This window comes from Mobula hypostoma, chromosome 8, assembly GCF_963921235.1.
Source record: "Mobula hypostoma chromosome 8, sMobHyp1.1, whole genome shotgun sequence".
In the NCBI taxonomy this organism is placed as follows: domain Eukaryota; kingdom Metazoa; phylum Chordata; class Chondrichthyes; order Myliobatiformes; family Myliobatidae; genus Mobula; species Mobula hypostoma.
In genome coordinates, this window is record NC_086104.1 from 124270809 (window position 1) to 124292200 (window position 21392).

The 21392-nt window shown below is 53.4% G+C and overlaps 1 protein-coding gene across 1 annotated transcript in view; it reads right to left on the minus strand.

Annotated features, from left to right (window-relative positions):
• Nucleotides 1–438: 438 nt before the first annotated feature.
• The window catches only part of tmem145 (transmembrane protein 145), a 152179-nt gene continuing 131225 nt past the window's right edge, over nt 439–21392 (minus strand). The window contains exons 10-15 of the mRNA XM_063055262.1: nt 14239–14317; nt 12329–12422; nt 9956–10128; nt 9188–9308; nt 1285–1479; nt 439–609 (exon numbers count right to left, since the gene is read on the minus strand). Of these exons, the coding sequence (XP_062911332.1) occupies nt 439–609; nt 1285–1479; nt 9188–9308; nt 9956–10128; nt 12329–12422; nt 14239–14317 (833 nt within the window). The remainder of the gene's footprint in view (nt 610–1284; nt 1480–9187; nt 9309–9955; nt 10129–12328; nt 12423–14238; nt 14318–21392) is intronic.

Here is a 21392-nt window from a genome sequence, read left to right on the forward strand (position 1 = left end):
CAGGGTGAATCTCCCTCCACACTGCCCCATCACGTACTCCCGGGGTCAGAAACAGAGTGAAGCTCCCTTCACACCGTCCCATCACACTCTCCCAGGGTCAGACACAGGGTGAATCTCCCTCCACACCGCCCCATCACACACTCCTGGGGTCAGATACAGAGCGAATCTCCCTCCACACTGCCCCATCACACACTCCTGGGGTCAGATACATAGTGAAGCTCCCTCCACACTGTCCTATCACACACTCCTGGGGTCAGACACAGAGTGAAGCTCCCTCCACACTGTCCCATCACACACTCCCGGGTTCAGACACAGAGTGAAGCTCCCTCCACACTGTCCCATCACACACTCCAGGGGTCAGACACAGAGTGAAGCTCCCTCCACACTGTCCCACGGCTCCCTCTCCAGGTTCCCTCCCCACTCCCACCCACCCCATCACTAGCGACTGTATATGTGTTTCCCACAGAGTCCCTGTACACTGAGGCTTTCCCCCAGGGATGTGTAGAGGGAGGGAAGGCTGTTGGGAGGGAGTCCAGGGTGAGGTTCGGACCCAGGGGTGATCCAATCTATGGGGAACTCCGTCTCCTCACTGCCTTTGGTGGCCGGTATCTGAGGAGAGAGGAACGTGGGATCAGTGAGGGATATCACAGGTCCATTCTTACCCCTCCTAACTTCTCTCCCAACTTCCTCATCCCTCATCTTTCTCCCCTTCCCTCTCGTCCCCATCCCTCTCCCCGTCCCCCATCCCTCACCCCGTCCCCCTTCCTCTCCTCGTCCCCTTCCTCTCCTCGTCCCCATCCCTCTCCTCGTCCCCATCCCTCTCCCCGTCCCCATCCCTCTCCCCATCCCTCTCCTCGTACCCCTTCCCTCTCCTCGTACCCCTTCCCTCTTCTCATCCCCAATGCCTCTCCCGGTCCCCCATCCCTCTCCTCGTCCTCATCCCTCTCCTCGTCCCCTTTCCCTCTCCTCGTCCCCAGCCCTCTCCTCGTCCCCCATCCCTCTCCTCGTCCCCCATCCCTGTCCTCGTCCCCCTTCCCTCTCCTCGTCCCCAGCCCTGTCCTCGTCCCCTTCCCTCTCCTCGTCCCCTTCCCTCTCTTCATCCCCCTTCATCCTCCCTGACCCTGCTCCTCCCCATTCCCCTTCACCTCCCTCTCCCCTCACCTTGCTGTCCCATCCTTCCCCTCGCTCCTCTTGCCCCTTATCCCTACTTCCTCTCCACTCTGCCTCCCACCTTCCCTCCACAGCTCCTCTCATCCCCCTCCTCTCCCTCCCCTCCCCACCCACCGTGCCTGTGCTGCCGCCGATGGGCCTGATGGTGAAGAGCTCAGTGAAGCCAGTGGCGGCGTCTGTCCCGATGGCGCCGCTGTTCCTGCGGGGCCGCTGTGGGATCGCCAGCTGCCCTCCACCTGCCGCCCCGATCTGCCAGCTCCGCACCTGGAACGGGAAGTTCTTGTTGGCCGCCGAGGGCCGTGTGATCACCTGTCCGGGCAGGCGGAGCAGCCGTTAGTCGCAGAGTCTCCCCGGGTCTGCCCCCCCACCCCCTACAGTAGTGCGCTGCTGCAGACGGGAGCGATTCCCCTCCCCACCCCTCCTCGATCCAAAAGTCCGGAGTGGCACGGTGTGCAGTCAGTCAGGCTCGGACAGAAGCAGGACTTTCAGCACAACTGGTCCCTGCCGACATCTGTAGAAAGTTGCTAGAGTCTTTGGTGGGATACCAAATCTCCTCAAACTCCTAATGAAGTTGAGCAGCTGGCATGCCTTCTTTGTGATTGCATCAATCTTGAAGACACGAGATATCCCTGACAGAGAAGGTGAAGGAGGATCTTAAGAGATTCTAGCAGAATATTAAAGAGTAGGTTGCCTTAAGGATCGGTGTGTGATGGACATGCTCTGAAATTAATGTTTCTTGTCTGTGGAAACATTCGAGAAGACGACAGTGACGTTTCGAAACACAACGTGCATTATGAATGCGGACGTGCAGGTGTTCTTGGGGAGTGCGTGAAGGTGGATAAATCCCCAAGGCCCAACCAAATGTATCCTTCGACGGTCTGGGAAGTAAGGGAGGAGATGCCTGGGGCCCCGGTCGAGATGGTTGTGTCATCGTTAGCCACGGGTGAAAGTGGGGACGTGGGTAGACAGGAGGTGTTTAGCACACTGGTCCGCGTCGGACAGGAGGTACGATGTCATGTTACAGCTGTACGAGACACTGGTGAGGCCACATTTGGAGTACTGTGTGCAGTTCTGGTCGCTCAGCTAGAAGAAAGACATCATTAAGCTGGAGAGGGTGCAGGAAAGATTCACCAGGATGTTACCGGGACCGGAGGGCTTGAGGAAATAGATCTGTAGTCACGCAGCGCGGAGGCAGACCACTCGGCCCAGCTGATCCATGCTGACCAAGATCCCAATCTAAGCTAGTCCCATTTACCTGTCTTTGGCCAAGCCTTTCCTGTCCATGTACCTGTCCAATTTTTTAAAAAGAGTTTTTAATGCACGCACCTCAGCAGCTCATTCACATATGGACCACCCTCTGGGTGAAAAAAGGTGCCCTTCAGGTTCCTATTAAATCTCTCCCCTCTCACCTTAAACCTATGCACTCTAGTTCTTAATTCTCCAACCCTGGGAAAAAAATACAGACTGCATTCACCCTATCTATGCCTCTCCTGATTTTATATACCTCTATAAGGTCACTTCAGTCTCCTGTTTCAGTGATAAACATCTCAACCTGCTCAGCCCCTCAGTTCCTCAAGTCCCAGGCAATATTCTCATAAATCTTCTGGGCATTCTTTCCATCTTTCTGATCGGACCAGGAACCCGTGAACACCGTCTTGCTACTCGTCTTGTGCACTCCTGGCTTCTGTAACTCACAGTATTTTTTCTCATTGTACTGCTGTTGATGAACAATACATTTCATGGCATACATCAGTAATAATGAAGCTGGCTCTGATCTTTCCTGTAGCAGAACACAATACGCCAAGTACGGCCTCACCAACATCTTGTACAACTACAACTACAACATAATGTTCCAACTCCAATACTGTGTGAGCTAACTGATGAAGTTTGTTACAAGGATGGGTTACAGAATCTGTGCCTGCTTTCTGTAGGGAGGCGTGAGGGAGATTTTATGGATTTTACAAAATGGCGGGAGGGTGCAGACAGTGGGTAGTGAGGTCGGGGGATGGTGGTGATATAAGAATGTAGCCAGATTCTGCTCCAGCTCCAGCCACAAGTTTGCAGATGACATCACCGTGGTGGGCCGTGTCTCAAGTAACGATGAGTCAGAGTACAGGAAGGAGATAGAGAGCTGAGTAAGATGGTGCCATGACAACAACCTTTCCCTCAATGTCAGCAAAACAAAAGAGCTGCTCGCTGACTTCAGGAATGTGGGTGGTGTGCACACTCATGTCTATATCACTGGTCTTCAGGTTGAGAGCTCCAGGTTCCAAAGAGTGAACATCACCACGTCACAGGCCTGCCTGGTAGACACTATGGCCAAGAAAGCTCACCAGTGCCCCTCCTGCCTCAGGAGGCAAAAAAGATGTTTGCACCATCCCCATCACCATCAGATTTCTCAATGGTCTGTGAACCCCTTAATGTTACCTTGCTATTCAGTTTTTGAACCATTTTGTGATTTTTTTTTTTACATCTTGCACTATACTGCTGCCACAAGACAAGTTTTAGAATCAAAATCAGAATCAGGTTTATTATCACTGGAATGTGTCATGAAATTTGTTAACTTAGCAGCAGTAGTTCAATGCAATACATAATATAGAAGAAAAAAAATTAATCAATAAATAAGTAAATCAATTGCAGTATATGTATATTGAATAGATTCTAAAGATCGTGCAAAAACAGAAATACTATATATTTAAGAAGTGAGGTAGTGTTCACAGGTTTAGAAATCGGATGGCAGAGGGGAAGAAGCTGTTCCTAAATGGCTGAGTGAGTGCCTTCAGGCTTCTGTATCTCCTACCTGATGGTAACAGTGAGAAAAGGGCATGTCCTGGGTGCTGGAGGTCCTTAATAATGGACACTGCCTTTCTGAGACACCACTCATTGAAGATGTCCTGGGTACTTTGTAGGCTAGTACCCAAGATGGAGTCGACTAAATTTACGACCCTCTGCAGCTTCTTTCGGTCCTGTGCAGTAGTCCCTCCATACCAGACAGTGATACAGCCGGTCAGAATCACGACATATGTCAGTGGTGCTGAACTTGATTCTCAATTTCCAGGGGGTGGGTGTTCCTCGGGATTTTGCTGCCTATGTCCTGCTAGTTGGGAGAAGTGGTTAGGATTAGACAGGTTAGATGTGTTGGGGGCATGTAATGGGGTTGGTGGGTTGATGAAAAAAATCAATGAGCTCCAGGACCTTCGCCTCGATACCTCCTTGTGGCATTGGATCCTCGATTTCCTCACTTGTAGACACCAGTCAGTTTGGATTGGCAACAACAGCTCCTCCATGATCTTCATCAGAGGTGTATGACAAGGCTGTGTGCTTAGCCCCCTGCTCTACTTGTTTTACACCTATAAGCACAACTCCAATGCCATATTCAAGTTTGCTAATCAAAGGTGGTGATGAATCAGCATACAGGAGGGAGATTGAAAATCTGGCCGAGTGGTGCCACGACAACAACCTCTCACTCAATGTCGGCAAGACCAAGGAGATGATTATTGCAACACACATAAAAGTTGCTGGTGAACGCAGCAGGCCAGGCAGCATCTCGAGGAAGAGGTACAGTCGACGTTTCAGGCCAAGACCCTTCGTCAGGACTAACTGAAGGAAGAGTAAGAGATTTGAAAGTGGGAGGGGGAGGGGGAGATCCAAAATGATAGGAGAAGACAGGAGGGGGAGGGATGGAGCCAGGAGCTGGAAGGTGATTGGCAAAAGGGATACGAGAGGATCATGGGACAGGAGGTCCGGGAAGAAAGACAAGGGGGGGGCGGGAGGACCCAGAGGATGGGCAAGGGGTATATTCAGAGGGACAGACGGAGAAAAAGGAGAGTGAGAGAAAGAATGTGTGCATAAAAATGAGTAACAGATGGGGTACGAGGGGGAGGTGGGGCATTAACGGAAGTTAGAGAAGTCGATGTTCATGCCATCAGGTTGGAGGCTACCCAGACGGAATATAAGGTGTTGTTCCTCCAACCTGAGTGTGGCTTCATCTTTACAGTAGAGGAGGCCGTGGATAGACGTGTCAGAATGGGAATGGGATGTGGAATTAAACTGTGTGGCCACTGGGAGATCCTGCTTTCTCTGGCAGACAGAGCGTAGATGTTCAGCAAAGCGGTCTCCCAGTCTGCGTCGGGTCTCGCCGATATATAAAAGGCCACATCGGGAGCACCGGACGCAGTATATCACCCCAGCCGACTCACAGGTGAAATGTTGCCTCACCTGGAAGGACTGTTTGGGGCCCTAAATGGTGGTAAGGGAGGAAGTGTAAGGGCATGTGTAGCACTTGTTCCGCTTACGCGGATAAGTGCCAGGAGGGAGATCAGTGGGGAGGGATGGGGGGGACGAATGGACAAGGGAGTTGCATAGGGAGCGATCCCTGCGGAATGCAGAGAGATGGGGGGAGGGAAAGATGTGCTTAGTGGTGGGATCCCGTTGGAGGTGGCGGAAGTTACGGAGAATAATATGTTGGACCCGGAGGCTGGTGGGGTGGTAGGTGAGGACCAGGGGAACCCTATGCCTAGTGGGGTGGCGGGAGGATGGAGTGAGAGCAGATGTACGTGAAATGGGGGAGATGCGTTTAAGAGCAGAGTTGATAGTGGAGGAAGGGAAGCCTCTTTCTTTAAAAAAGGAAGACATCTCCCTCGTCCTAGAATGAAAAGCCTCATCCTGAGAGCAGATGCGGCGGAGACGGAGGAATTGCGAGAAGGGGGATGGCGTTTTTGCAAGAGACAGGGTGAGAAGAGGAATTGTCCAGATAGCTGTGAGACTCAGTAGGCTTATAGTAGACATCAGTGGATAAGCTGTCTCCAGAGACAGAGACAGAAAGATCTAGAAAGGGGAGGGAGGTGTCGGAAATGGACCAGGTATTATTGCCTTCAGGAGGAGGAAATCGGAGATTCATGAGCCAGTCCTCATCAGGGAACAGAGGTAGAGAAAGTCAAGCAACTTGAAATTCCTCGTTGTTATCATTTCAGAGAATTTGTCCTGGGTCCAGCAGGTAATTGCCATTACAAAGAAAGCACAATGGCACCTCTACGTGCTTAGAAGCTTGGCAAGATTTGGTATATCGTCAGAAATTTTGGCAGACTTCTAGAGCACAGTGGAGAGGATACTGACTGGTCACAAAACAGCCTGGTGTGTAAACACCAATGTCCTTTAACAGAAAAGCCAACAAAAAGTAATGGATACGGCCCAGTCCATCATGGATAAAGCTCTCCCCACCACACTGTTGCAGGAAAGCAGCGTCCACCATCGAAGGCCCCCACCACCCAGCACGCTCTCTTCACAATGCTGCCACGAGGGAGGAGGTACAGAAACCTCAGAATCCGCACCACGAGGTTCAGGAACAATTATTACCCAACATTGAACCAGAAGGGACAATATCACTCAACTTTGCTCACCCCAACACTGAATTCTTCCTACAATTTATGGACTCACTTTCAAGGACTCTTCTTCTCATGTTATTGATATTTATTGTTTTATTATTATTAGTTTGTTTTTTTTTGTATTTGCTCAGTTTGTCATCTGTTGCATACTGATTATTTGTCCATCCTGTTGTGTGCAGTTTTACATTGATCCTATTGCGTTTCTTTGCATTTACTGTGAATGCCTGCAAGAAAATAAGACCGGTACTCTACGCAGGCTCCTTAACCCCTCTCCTCTTCCCAACTGTCACCCAGTTTCCAGTGTCCTGCACCTTGGGTGTAACTACCTCTCTATATGTCCCTTCAGCATCCCGAATGATCCAGAGTTCGTCCAGTTCCAGCTCCAACTCCTTGACGTGGATTGTTAGAAGCTGCAGTTGGATGCACTTCTCGTAGTTACAGTGGTCAGGGGCACTGGAGCTCTTCCTGCCTCCCTACATCCTGCAAGAGGAGCATTTGGCTATCCTGCCTCTCATCTCTACTGTCCTAGCTGAGCAGGTATAAAAAAAGAGAAGGAAAAAACTTGAGCTTTCCTTTCCTTTGCTTTCTCTGAGTGAAGCCTGTCTTGGCTGAAGCCTCGAAGAGCTAAAGCCTTAAGATCACCGCTCCGACTATGTCCACTCAGACGATGGCCGCTGCACTTGCCCCGCCCCTTTAATTTGCTCTTACTAAATAATCCCATACACCAATTTGCCACTGGTCAAAGCTCTAAAATGAATCATAATTGGTTGCATATGGTGACATATTTTGATGATAGATTTATTTTGAACTTTGATTTATTGCTGTCCTGTGACTGAGATACAGTGGAAGGCTTTTGTCAGTGTGCCATCTGGACTGATCATTGCGTACATCAGTTCATCGAAAACAGATTGCACAGTCCATAGAACAGTACACCTCAGGAACAGGCCCTTTGACCCATGAAGTTGTACGGAACTAATTAAACAGGTATTTAAATAAGAGGGTGTAGAGACAATTTACTAGGATGTTACCTGGATTAGCGAGTGTGTTATATAAGGAAAGGTGTGGGCACGTGGCCAAGTGGTTAAGGCATTTGACTAGCAATCTCAAGGTCGTGAGTTCGAGCCCCAGCCGAGACAACCTGTTGTATCCTTGAGCAAGGCACTTAACCACACATTGCTCTGCGACGACACTGGTGCCAAGCTGTATGGGTCCTAATGCCCTTCCCTTGGACAACATCGGTGGCGTGGAGAGGGGAGACTTGCAGCATGGGCAACTGCTGGTCTTCCATACAAACTTGCCCAGGCCTGTGCCCTGGAGAGTGAAGACTTTCCAGGCGCAGATCCACAGATCCATGGTCTCACAAGACTAACGGATGCATTTTTTTAAATGTATGACTTAACTAATCCATTCTGATACACAATCTCCACAACCCTCCAAATTCCTGTGTCTATCTTTATAGGCATCCGTCAGTCTCATGAGACCATGGATTTGCGCCTTGGAAGGTTTCCAGGGCGCAGGCATGGGCAAGGTTGGGTTTACCTTGCCCAAGGGAAGGGCATTAGGACCCATACAGCTAGGCACCGGTGTCGTCGCAGAGCAATGTGTGGTAAAGTGCCTTGCACAAGGACACAACACTGCCTCAGCCAAGGCTTGAACTAACAACCTTTGAATCACTAGACAAACGTCTTAACCACTTGGCCACGCGCCAACACAGTGTGTCTATCTAGGAGCCTCTTAAATGCCTCTGTCGTACCTGCCTCCACCACTGCCCCTGGAAGCAAATCCCAGGCAGCCACTACACTGCGTTTGAAAAAAAGACTCGCCCTACACATTTCCTTTCAACTTCCCCCCTTCTCTTAAATGCATACTCTTTGGTATTAGACGATTCTACTCTGGGTAAAAGATACCAGCTGTCTACTCTCTCTACGCCTCCCATAATCTTATAGACTTCCACCACGTCGTCCTCTGTTGGTCCAGAGAATCTCTCTGTATATCTCATGCCCTGTAATCTGGTCAGCATACTGCTGAACCTCTTCTATACCCTCTTCAAAGCCTCCACACCCTTGCTATAAGGGGGTGACCAGAACTAATTGCAATACTCCAGATGGAGCTTGACCAGAGTTTTATCAAGTTGCAACTTGACTTCCCAACTCTTAACTCATTGCTTGCTTTACTGTTCAATCAACCCGTGCAGCCACTTTCAAGGAGCTGTGAACTTGAACTTCATAGTCCTTCATACATCAACACCATATATGGTGCAGTTCAGGTGGACACAAAGTGCAAGGGTCACAGTGAGGTAGATTGGGAGATCGAGAGTTCATCTTCTACCGTAGGGGAGATCCATTCAAAACTCTGATAATGAGTCTGGTGGTATGTGCTTTCAGACTTTTGCCTGATGGGAGAGGGGAGAATAGAGATGTCTGGGGTGGGTAGAATCCTTGGCTGCTTTACTGAGGCATTGGAAGGTGTAGACGGGGTCAGGGGAGGGGAGTCTGGTTCCTGTGATGTCCACAATTCTCCGCCGCTCCACGGGGTCCTGGCAGAGCAGTTGTGCCTGCGGGAGGGAGGATGCGGAGGAGATTTTGGGAGTGGGGAAAGGGTTCCTGGGACCAGACAGTGCGGCAGAAACTCACCAAGAAGACAGCATGTGCATACAGAGAAATGCCCAGGTGCATCCCATTCACGATCTTCTCCCGCACCCACTTCGGGATGCCGAAATTAGCAATCAGCACGGTGACTGGGACAGCGATGAACCTGGGAACAGAAGAAGTTTCACCTTTCAGCTGCTCTCCCGCTGGCAGCATTCCCCGACTGCACCCCCTCTTTTCCCCCACTTTTCCCCAGAGTTTGTCTCCGTCCCTTTCCAGGGTTGGAGCTGGGTCACTGACAAACGGGACGTCTGCACACTGAGATGGTGATGTCTGCACTTCGACCAGAATCCCATGCATTGCACTCCCCCCCCACTCCCCGCTACCTCACTGCTCAGCACAACACATGGAGGTTCAACTCGGAGAGAGCTGGAGGAAATAGATATGAAGTAAGTGTGTGTGTATGTGTCAGTCAGAGAGGGAGTAGAACAGGCAGTTGTCACAGAAAGCTTGGAGAGAGGGGTGTGTGTGCACATGTGCCTATGTGTGTGCATGTCTGTGCGTGCAGTGCATGTGTGTGTCTGCGTGTGAAAAGAGTGCGGGAATGAGATAGGGAATAAAAGAGGGGGGGGTGTGAAAAAGTGAGGTAGGTGTGTTTGAAGCCGTGCATTTATATTTCTGTGTGTATGTACCTCCCTCCTTTGTGTGTTTGTGTTCATTCTCTCTCTCTCCCCCGTCCCTCCCTCCCTCCCTCTGCTCCGCTCCCCTCCCCCTCTCCCTCCCCTCAGTAATGGGCAGTGGACAGACACGTACCAGAGGGTGTAGGCAGCGAAGAAGGGGATGTAGAAGGCCTGTTTCTCGGGGTGCTGCTTCAGGGTGATGTAGACAGCGTAACTGAACCACAGGTAGGCCACGCACTGCAGCACCATCAGCCCGTATCCCACCGGAGACTCGTACGTGTAGAGCACCTGCCCTGGGTCGAAGAGCTGGCGCAGGGACACGGACATGGTCAGCAGGTGAGCGGGGGCAAGAGAGAGAGAGTGGGGAGAGAGGCGAGGGTCCGGGAGATGGGGTGACAGCGTTTGGGGGTGAAAAAGAAAGGTGCGAGAGGGAAGAGGGAAAGACAGGGATGAGAGATAGAGAGAGAGGAATATATATATATATATATAGAGAGAGAGAACGGGAAGATATGGGAGAGGTGGGAGAGCAACAGAACAGGGAGAAAGGCTTTTATAGAGTTAGTTATACACCATGGTAACTGACCCTTCAGCCCATCTTATGTGCTTCTTAACAGCTCCTATATGGTTGCACTTGACTCATTTGCTCTAAACCTTACTTAAGCATTTACCTGTCCAAATTTCTTTTTAAAGTTATTGTACCTGTTTCAAACACTTCCTGTGGCAGCTCCTTCCATATCCCCAGCATCCCCTCAGATTACTTTTAAATCTGTCCCTTCTCACCTTAAATCTAGTTTTAGACTTCCCTGCTCTGGGGGAAATACTTGTGACCATCCACCTAATCTACACCCTCATTAACTCTTATAAGGTCAACCTCAGCCTCCTTCACTTCAGGGAAAACAGTCCCAGCCTGTCCAGTCCCTTCCTTATAACTCAAGGCTTCCAGTCCTGGTAAAGTCCTTGTGAATTTTTCCTGCACCGTCTCCAGCTTCGTGACATCCTCCCTAATCGCTGGGTGACCAGAACTGCACACAGTACACCAAGTGCAGTCTCGCCGACGTCTTGTACTGCTGTAACATGACCCTGTCAACCAGAGTCTTTGCTTTCACCCATGGCTAACGAAGATCCAACATCCTGGGATACACTTGGTCAGACCCCGGGGATTTATCCGCCTGCATACACCCCGCACCCCCCACCCCGCTCCCGAGACCACTTGCACTTCCCTTTCGCAATGTGTACATGCGAATGAGCTTCTGTGACCTTCTCCGACCTTCTCCACACCGAGTAGGGACCGGAAATATTCACTTCAGACCTCACCCATCATGTAGTGGCGACCACACTGATACTTACTGGAACCGACTCTTACCTTCGTCACCTTTCAGTTCTGACTATTCTGAGAGAATTGCTTATGATCCTCCTGCGCCTTATCCGCCAGGGGTATCTCATGTCCTCATAACCGATACAAGGAGGCTCACCAGCAGTTTGAGGAGATTTGGTGTGCCACCAAAACTCTTGAGCAAATTTCGACAGGTTACCGCGGAGAGCGTTCTGACTGGCTGCGTCACTGCACAGTATGGAGGCTCCGATGCACAGCATTGCAAAGGCGTTGCCGAGGGTCGTAGATTCAGCCAGATCCGTCACGGGCACAGCCCTCCCCACCGTCACGGACATCTTCAAAATGCGCTGCGTCAGGGAGGCGGCGTCCATCATTACGGATCCTCGGAATCCCAATCAGGCCAGCTTCCTATTGCCACCATCAGGCAGGATGTACAGGAGCCTGAAGACCCACACTCAAAGTGAAACGAACAGCTTCTTTCCCTCTGCCACCTGACTTCTGAACGGTCCATAAATCCATGAACACGACCTCATTATTCCTCTGCTGCATGATTGATTTTACTTCTTATTGTGAATTATACTAACTTTTATGTCTTGCCCTGTAATATTGCCCCAATGCAAGAAATTTCACGACGTATGTCCATGATAGTCAACCTGTCTCTGAGGTGTGCAAAGAGCAAAAGAGGTTGCGAACGCACGTGACTAATTTCGCTCTATGTTTCAATGTACGCGCAATACATGAATCTGATTCTGACTCTTACTCTGGATATGATTCCAATACATTTTGCCTGTCTGATTTCCCTCTGAAATGTGCTCCTACAGGCCTCACACTCCTCCAGGGGTTCACTTGATCCCAGCTGCCTGTAACTGACCTAAGTCACCTCCAATTTCCTAACTGCAGCCCTGAAATCCCTCATCAGCCAGGGTACACACTCTAAGCAGGCTTGCTCTTCACTCTAACAAGAACCTACCATCCCTGAGCTCTCCAAAGCTCACTACATGAAGTCCTTCCACTTGCTAGATGTTTCATTAGCTGCCAACAGCCTCTCCCAGGGACCTTTGCGAACTCCAGTCAAACCCCATCAAAGTTAGCCTTGAAGAGCTGAACTTGTGGACCAGTCCTATCTGTTTCCAAAACCGTCACCAGACGCAGAGACGCCGCCCAGAAGCTCACCTCTGCCTCATAGACAAAAAGGACAGCGTGGGTGACAGTGTAGAGGGTCATGTACACAGCCAGTTTCACCGACCCAGTGGAGCTAATCTGGCCCCTGAGAACAGGAGGGAGAACCAACTTAATACATCAGTCAGTACTGCAGGAGGAAAGGGGAGTCAGGGGAAAGGAGTCAAGGAAAGGGGGCAGGGAAGGGATGTGGGGGGAAGGGGTGGGGTAAGTGTGTGGGGGGTAAGGATGTGTGGGGGAGGGGTGCGGGGTTTGAGGGTGTTGGGGTGTTGAGCGTGTGCAGGGTTTGAGGGCGCGGCAAGTGAAGGGTGCGGGGGGTAAGGGGGCGGGGGTGTGAGGGTCGGGAGTGTGAGGGTGCAGGGTGTGAAGATGCAGGGGTGTGAGGGTGGGTGGTGTAAGGGTGCTGGGTGTAAGAGTGGGGGGGTGTGAGGGTGCTGGGTGTAAGAGTGGGGGGGTGTGAGGGTGCGGGGTGTAAGGGTGCGGAGTGTAAGGGTGGGGTGTAAGGGTGCGGGGTGGTGTACGGGTGGCGGGTGCTAAGGGTGCAGGGTGTGAGGGTGCGGGGGTGTGAGGGTACGGGGTGTGAGGGTGTGGGGTGTGAGGGTGGGTGGTGTAAGGGTGCTGGGTGTAAGAGTGGGGGGGTGTGAGGGTGCGGGGTGTGAGGGTGGGGTGTGAGGGTGCAGGGTGTAAGGGTGCGGGGTGGTGTATGGGTGGGGGTGTTAAGGGTGCGGGGTGTGAGGGTGCGGGGTGTGAGGATGCGGGGTGTGAGGGTGGGTGGTGTAAGGGTGCTGGGTGTAAGGGTGGGGGGGTGTGAGGGTGAGGGGGTGTGAGGGTGCGGGGTGTGAGGGTGCGGGGTGTGAGGGTGCGGGGTGTGAGAGTGGGTGGTGTAAGGGTGCTGGGTGTAAGGGTGGGGGGGGTGTAAGGGTGAGGGGGTGTGAGGGTGCGGGGTGTGAGGGTGCGGGGTGTGAGGGTGGGGGGGTGTAAGGGTGAGGGGGTGTGAGGGTGCGGGGTGTGAGGGTGGGGGGGTGTGAGGGTGTGGGGTGTGAGGGTGCGGAGTGTGAGGGTGCGGGGTGTGAGGATACGGGGTGTGAGGGTGGGTGGTGTAAGGGTGCTGGGTGTAAGGGTGGGGGGTGTGAGGGTACAGGGTGTGAGGGTACAGGGTGTAAGGGTGCTGGGTGTAAGGGTGGGGGGGTGTGAGGTGTAAGGGTGCGGGGTGTAAGGGTGGGGTGTAAGGGTGGGGTGTGAGGGTGCAGTGTGTAAGGGTGCGGGGTGGTGTACGGGTGGGGGGTGTTAAGGGTGCGGGGGTGTGAGGGTGCGGGGTGTGAGGGTGCGGGGTGTAATGGTGCGGGGTGTAAGGGTGCGGGGTGTAAGGGTGCGGGGTGTAAGGGTGCGGGGTGTAAGGGTGCGGGGTGTAATGGTGCGGGGGCATGGGGAGGAGCGGAGGTATGGGAGGATAGATGAATGGAAGTACGTTAGGGGAGGGATGATCGGATGGATGTTGGGGCGTTGAATGGAGGGATGTTGGGGGAAGGATGAAAGTAGGGATGGACAGAGGGATGATCGGATGGATGTTGGGGCGTTGAATGGAGGGATGAATGAAGGGATGTTGGGGGAAGGATGAAAGTAGGGATGGACAGAGGGATGAACGGAGGGATGAATGGAGAAACATTGGGGAGGGATGAACGGAGAGATGTTAGGGGAAGGATGGACGGAGGGATGATCAGAGGGATGTTAGGTCAGGGATCATCAGAGGGTGAACGGAGGAATGACTGGAGGGGAGGGATGGATGGAGGGATGGCAGGGTAAGGATGAACGGAGGGATGTTAGGGGAGGGATGGATGAAGGGATGGTAGGGAGATGTCTGGGACACAGGTTTCCAGAGTCGATGACCCTCGATGCTCTCTCACCTGGTAATGGTGAAGCCCTTTGCCAACACCATCAGCAGCAGCAGAAAGACCAGGAAGCTGACCGAGTTTAACAGTTTGGCTGCGGAGGATATGGACAGTAAATGGTGATGTTAGGTGTGGGGGCAAAGAGCCAGCACTGAGCACCCACCTGACTACCACCGACCCCATCCACTCCTCCTCCCCCATCACACACTCATTTGCTCCCGACTCTCCTCTTCCCATTCCCATCCTTGATCCACTAACCCTTCACCTCCATTTCCAACCCCGTCTAAACCTCACCCCCTCCCCATTCACCACGAAACACACTCCCCATTCCCCAACAAATACACTCCCACTCGCCATTGCCCCTCAAACACCCTCTCCTCCCCATTCCCTTTAAAACACCCTCTCCTTGGCATTCCACCTCAAACACTCTCCCCTTTCCCCCTCAAATACACTTCCCCCAAAACACCCTTGATTCCCCACCCCCTCAAGTACCTTCCCCTCCCAATTCCCTTTTAAACACTGACACCATTTTCCCTCGAACACCCTCCATTCTCTATTCCCCCTCACATTCCCCTGCCCCTTCACCACCAAACCCTCTCCCCAGTCCCACTCAAATACCCTCTCCTGCCCATTCCTCCTGCAACACCCTGGGAAAGGTTTCACTGCCAGTGTAATGGTTTTTCAGTAACAGCAATGTTTGGGTTATGGCTAGGGAAAACAGGGTTTTGGAACGTGCGGCATCCAATGAAGGGAGTGTTTTTTCCTGTTGTGTGCCTGAGACCGAGGTGATCTGGGTCTTTTGCTTGGTGAAGAGCGAAGATGCCAGAAAGGAGAGGTTGTAGACACCAGGACGGAGTGGACTTGGAGTGGGGCCAGAAGCAGATGAAGCCCGGGAAATCGATGGAGGACCATAGGAAGGGAAACTGTGAACTCCAACGTGCACATTAGACTGTTCCATTAAAATGGGCGCTTTTCTTTTTGTTTTACTTTACTAACCCTTTAGTCGAATTAAGAATTATAAAGCTAAACCGTTTAATTACATATGGTGTACTGTCTCTTATTTCTGCGTAATGATTTGTAACGGGGAACAGATCCACACAAACAGGAGGTTTTGCACCTCAGATTTCACGAGTTTGGTGGGGCCAGACACTGTCTTCCCCAGACTAACACCACCGGCTGAAGCTGAGGTTACACTCCTCAAACACCCTCTCCTCCCGATTCCCCCTCAAACACCCTCTCCTCCCCATTCCCCCTCAAACACCCTCTCTCCCCATTTCCCCTCAAACACCCTCTCCTCCCCATTCCCCCTCAAACACCCTCTCCTCCCCATTCCCCCTCACTCTCTCCCCATTCCCCCTCAAATACCCTCTCCTCCCCATTCCACCCAAACACCCTCACCCCATCCCCCTCAAACACCCTCTCATCCCCATTCCTCCTCAAACACCCTCTCCTCCCCATTCCCCTGCAAAGACTCTCTTCTCCTCATTCCCCTCACCCTCTCCCCATTTCCCCTCAAACACCCTCTCCTCCCGATTTCCCCTCAAACACCCTCTCCTCCCCATTTTGCCTCAAACAACCACTCCCCATTCCCTCTCGAAAACCCCCTCCTCCCCATTCCCCCTCAAACAACCTCTCCCCATTCCTCTCAAACACCATCACCTCCGCATTCCCCCTCAAACACCTTCTCCCCATTCCCCCTCAAACACCCTCGCCTCCCCATTCCCCATCAAATACCCTCTCCTCCCCATTCCTTCAAACACCCTCTCCTCCCCATTCCCCATCTAACACCCTCTCCTCCTTCCCCCTCAAATACCCTGTCCCCATTCCCCCTCAAACAGCCTCTCCTCCCAATTCCCCCTCAAACACCCTCTCCGCCCCATTCCACCACAAACACCCTCACCTCCCCATTCCCCCTAACATCCTCTTCCCAGTCCCCCTCAAACACCCTCTCCCCATCCCACCTCAAACACACTCTCCCCATCCGCCCTCAAACACCCTCTCCTCCCCATTTTGCCTCAAACAACCTCTTCCCATTCCCTCTCGAAAACCCCCTCCTCCCCATTCCCCCTCAAACAACCTCTCCCCATTTCCTCTCAAACACCATCACCTCCGCATTCCCCCTCAAACACCTTCTCCTTCCTATTCCCCATCAAACACCCTCTCCTCCCCATTCCCCCTCAAACACCCTCTCCTCCCCATTCCGCCTCAAACACCCTCTCCTCCCCATTCCCCCTCAAACACCTTCTCCTCATTCCCCCTCAAATACCGTCCCCATCCCCATCCCCCTCAAATACCCTGTCCTCCCCATTCCCCCTCAAACACCCTCGCCTCTGCATTCCCCCCAAACACACTCTCCTCCCCATTCCCCCTCAAATACCCTCTCCTCCCCATTCCCCCCAAATACCCTCTCCTCCCCATTCCCCCTCACCTTCTACCCATTCCCCCTCAAACACCCTCGCCTCCCCACTCCCCATCAAACACCCTCTCCTCATTCCCCCTCAAATACCCTCTCCTCCCCTTTCACCCTCAAACTCTCCGCATTCCCTCTCAAACACCCTCGCCTCCACATTCCCCCTCAAACACCCTCTCCTCCCCATTCCCCCCAAACACCCTCTCCTCATTCCCCCTCAAATACCCTGTCCCCATCCCCATCCCCCTCAAATACCCTGTCCTCCCCATTCCCCATCAAACATCCTCGCCTCCCCATTCCCCCTCAAATACCCTCTCCTCCCCATTCCACCCAAACACCCTCACCCCATCCCCCTCAAACACCCTCTCATCCCCATTCCTCCTCAAACACCCTCTCCTCCCCATTCCCCCTCAAACACCCTAACACCATTCCCCCTCAAACACCCACTCCCCATTCCCGCTGAACACTCTCTCCTCCCGATTCCTCCTCAAACACCCTCTCTTTCCCATTCACCCTCATACACCCTCTCCTCCCCATTCCCCCCATACACACACTGCCCATTCCCCCTCAAACACCCACTCCCCATTCCCCCTGAAACACTCTCTCCTCCCCATTCCCCGTCAAACACCCTCTCCTCCCCATTTCCCCTCAAATACCCTCTCCCCATTCCCCCTCAAACACCCTCTCCCCATTCTTCCTCAAACACCCTCTCCTCCCCATTCTCCCTCAAACACTCTCTCCTCCCCAATCCCCCTCAAACACCCTTTCCCCATTCCCCCTCAAACATCTCTCCTCCCCATTCCCCCTCAAACATCCCTCCTCCCCATTCCCCCTCAAACTCTCTTCTCCCCATTCCCCTGCAAAGACTCTCTTCTCCTCATTCCCCTCACCCTCTCCCCATTTCCCCTCAAACACCCTCTCCTCCCCATTTCCTCTCAAACACCCTCTCCTCCCCATTTTGCCTCAAACAACCTCTCCCCATTCCCTCTCGAAAACCCCCTCCTCCCCATTCCCCCTCAAACAACCTCTCCCCATTCCTCTCAAACACCATCACCTCCGCATTCCCCCTCAAACACCTTCTCCCCATACCCCCTCAAACACCCTCGCCTCCCCATTCCCCATCAAATACCCTCTCCTCCCCATTCCTTCAAACACCCTCTCCTCCCCATTCCCCATCAAACACCCTCTCCTCCTTCCCCCTCAAATACCCTGTCCCCATTCCCCCTCAAACAGCCTCTCCTCCCAATTCCCCCTCAAACACCCTCTCCGCCCCATTCCACCACAAACACCCTCACCTCCCCATTCCCCCTAACATCCTCTTCCCAGTCCCCCTCAAACACCCTCTCCCCATCCCACCTCAAACACTATCCCCATCCGCCCTCAAACACCCTCTCCTCCCCATTTTGCCTCAAACAACCTCTCCCCATTCCCTCTCGAAAACCCCCTCCTCCCCATTCCCCCTCAAACAACCTCTCCCCATTTCCTCTCAAACACCATCACCTCCGCATTCCCCCTCAAACACCTTCTCCCCATTCCCCCTCAAACACCTTCTCCCCATTCCCCATCAAATACCCTCTCCTCCCCATTCCTTCAAACACCCTCTCCTCCCCATTCCCCATCTAACACCCTCTCCTCCTTCCCCCTCAAATACCCTGTCCCCATTCCCCCTCAAACAGCCTCTCCTCCCAATTCCCCCTCAAACACCCTCTCCGCCCCATTCCACCACAAACACCCTCACCTCCCCATTCCCCCTAACATCCTCTTCCCAGTCCCCCTCAAACACCCTCTCCCCATCCCACCTCAAACACACTCTCCCCATCCGCCCTCAAACACCCTCTCCTCCCCATTTTGCCTCAAACAACCTCTTCCCATTCCCTCTCGAAAACCCCCTCCTCCCCATTCCCCCTCAAACAACCTCTCCCCATTTCCTCTCAAACACCATCACCTCCGCATTCCCCCTCAAACACCTTCTCCTTCCTATTCCCCATCAAACACCCTCTCCTCCCCATTCCCCCTCAAACACCCTCTCCTCCCCATTCCGCCAATAACACCCTCTCCTCCCCATTCCCCCTCAAACACCTTCTCCTCATTCCCCCTCAAATACCGTCCCCATCCCCATCCCCCTCAAATACCCTGTCCTCCCCATTCCCCCTCAAACACCCTCGCCTCTGCATTCCCCCCAAACACACTCTCCTCCCCATTCCCCCTCAAATACCCTCTCCTCCCCATTCCCCCTCAAATACCCTCTCCTCCCCATTCCCCCTCACCTTCTACCCATTCCCCCTCAAACACCCTCTCCTCATTCCCCCTCAAATACCCACTCCTCCCCTTTCACCCTCAAACTCTCCGCATTCCCTCTCAAACACCCTCGCCTCCACATTCCCCCTCAAACACCCTCTCCTCCCCATTCCCCCCAAACACCCTCTCCTCATTCCCCCTCAAATACCCTGTCCCCATCCCCATCCCCCTCAAATACCCTGTCCTCCCCATTCCCCATCAAACATCCTCGCCTCCGCATTCCCCTCAAATACCCTCTCCTCCCCATTCCACCCAAACACCCTCACCCCATCCCCCTCAAACACCCTCTCATCCCCATTCCTCCTCAAACACCCTCTCCTCCCCATTCCCCCTCAAACACCCTAACACCATTCCCCCTCAAACACCCACTCCCCATTCCCGCTGAACACTCTCTCCTCCCGATTCCCCCTCAAACACCCTCTCGTTCCCATTCAACTTCATACACCCTCTCCTCCCCATTACCCCCATACACACACTGCCCATTCCCCCTCAAACACCCACTCCCCATTCCCCCTGAAACACTCTCTCTTCCCCATTCCCTGCCAAACACCCTCTCCTCCCCATTTCCCCTCAAATACCCTCTCCCCATTCCCCCTCAAACACCCTCTCCCCATTATTCGTCAAACACCCTCTCCTCCCCATTCTCCCTCAAACACTCTCTCCTCCCCAATCCCCCTCAAACACCCGCTCCCCATTCCCCCTCAAACATCTCTCCTCCCCATTCCCCCTCAAACATCACTCCTCCCCATTCCCCCCAAACTCTCTTCTCCCCATTCCCCTGCAAAGACTCTCTTCTCATTCCCCCTCACCCTCTCCCCATTTCCCCTCAAACACCCTCTCCTCCCCATTCCCCCTCAAACACCCTCTCCCCATCCCACCTCAAACATCCTCTCCCCATCCCCCCTCAAACACCCTCTCCCCATCCGCCCTCAAAAACCCTCTCCTCCCCATTCCCCCTCAAATACCCTCACCTCCCCATTCCCCCTCAAACACCTTCTCCCCATTCCCCCTCAAACACCCTCGCCTCTCCATTCCCCATCAAATACCCTCTCCTCCCCATTCCCCATCAAACACCCTCTCCTCCTTCCCCCTCAAATACCCTGTCCCCATTCCCCCTCAAACAGCCTCTCCTCCCAATTCCCCCTCAAACACCCTCTCCTCCCCATTCCACCACAAACACCCTCACCTCCCCATTCCCCCTAACATCCTCTTCCCAGTCCCCCTCAAACACCCTCTCCTCCCCATTCCACCACAAACACCCTTTCCTCCCCATTCCCCCTCAAACATCCTCTTCCCAATCCCCCTCAAACACCCTCTCCCCATCCCTCCTCAAACACCCTCACACCATCCCCCCTCAAACACCTTCTCCTCCCCATTCCCTCTCAAACACCCTCTCCTCCGCATTCCCCCTCAACCACCCTCTCCTTCCTATTCCCCATCAAACACCCTCTCCGCCCCATTCCCCCTCAAACACCCTCTCCTCCCCATACCCCTCAAACACACTCTCCCCATCCCGCCTCAAACACAATCTCCTACCCCTTCACCCTCAAACAACCTCTCCGCATTCCCTCTCAAACACCCGCGCCTCCGCATTCCCCCCAAACACCCTCTCCTCCCCATTCCCCCTCAAACACCCTCTCCTCCCCATTCCCCCTCAAATACCCTCTCCTCCCCATTCCCCCTCAAACACCTTCTCCCCATTCCCCCTCAAACACCCTCGCCTCCCCATTCCCCATCAAACACCCTCTTCCCAGTCCCCCTCAAACACCCTCTCCCCATCCCACCTCAAACACACTCTCCCCATCCGCCCTCAAACACCCTCTCCTCCCCATTTTGCCTCAAACAACCTCTCCTCATTCCCTCTCGAAAACCCCCTCCTCCCATTCCCCCTCAAACAACCTCTCCCCATTTCCTCTCAAACACCATCACCTCCGCATTCCCCCTCAAACACCTTCTCCTTCCTATTCCCCATCAAACACCCTCTCCTCCCCATTCCCCCTCAAACACCCTCTCCTCCCCATTCCGCCTCAAACACCCTCTCCTACCCTTTCACCCTCAAACAACCTCTCCGCATTCCCTCTCAAACACCCTCGCCTCCGCATTCCCCCTCAAACACCCTCTCCTCCCCATTCCCCCTCAAACACCTTCTCCTCATTCCCCCTCAAATACCGTCCCCATCCCCATCCCCCTCAAATACCCTGTCCTCCCCATTCCCCCTCAAACACCCTCGCCTCTGCATTCCCCCCAAACACACTCTCCTCCCCATTCCCCCTCAAATACCCTCTCCTCCCCATTCCCCCTCAAATACCCTCTCCTCCCCATTCCCCCTCACCTTCTACCCATTCCCCCTCAAACACCCTCGCCTCCCCACTCCCCATCAAACACCCTCTCCTCATTCCCCCTCAAATACCCTCTCCTCCCCTTTCACCCTCAAACTCTCCGCAGTCCCTCTCAAACACCC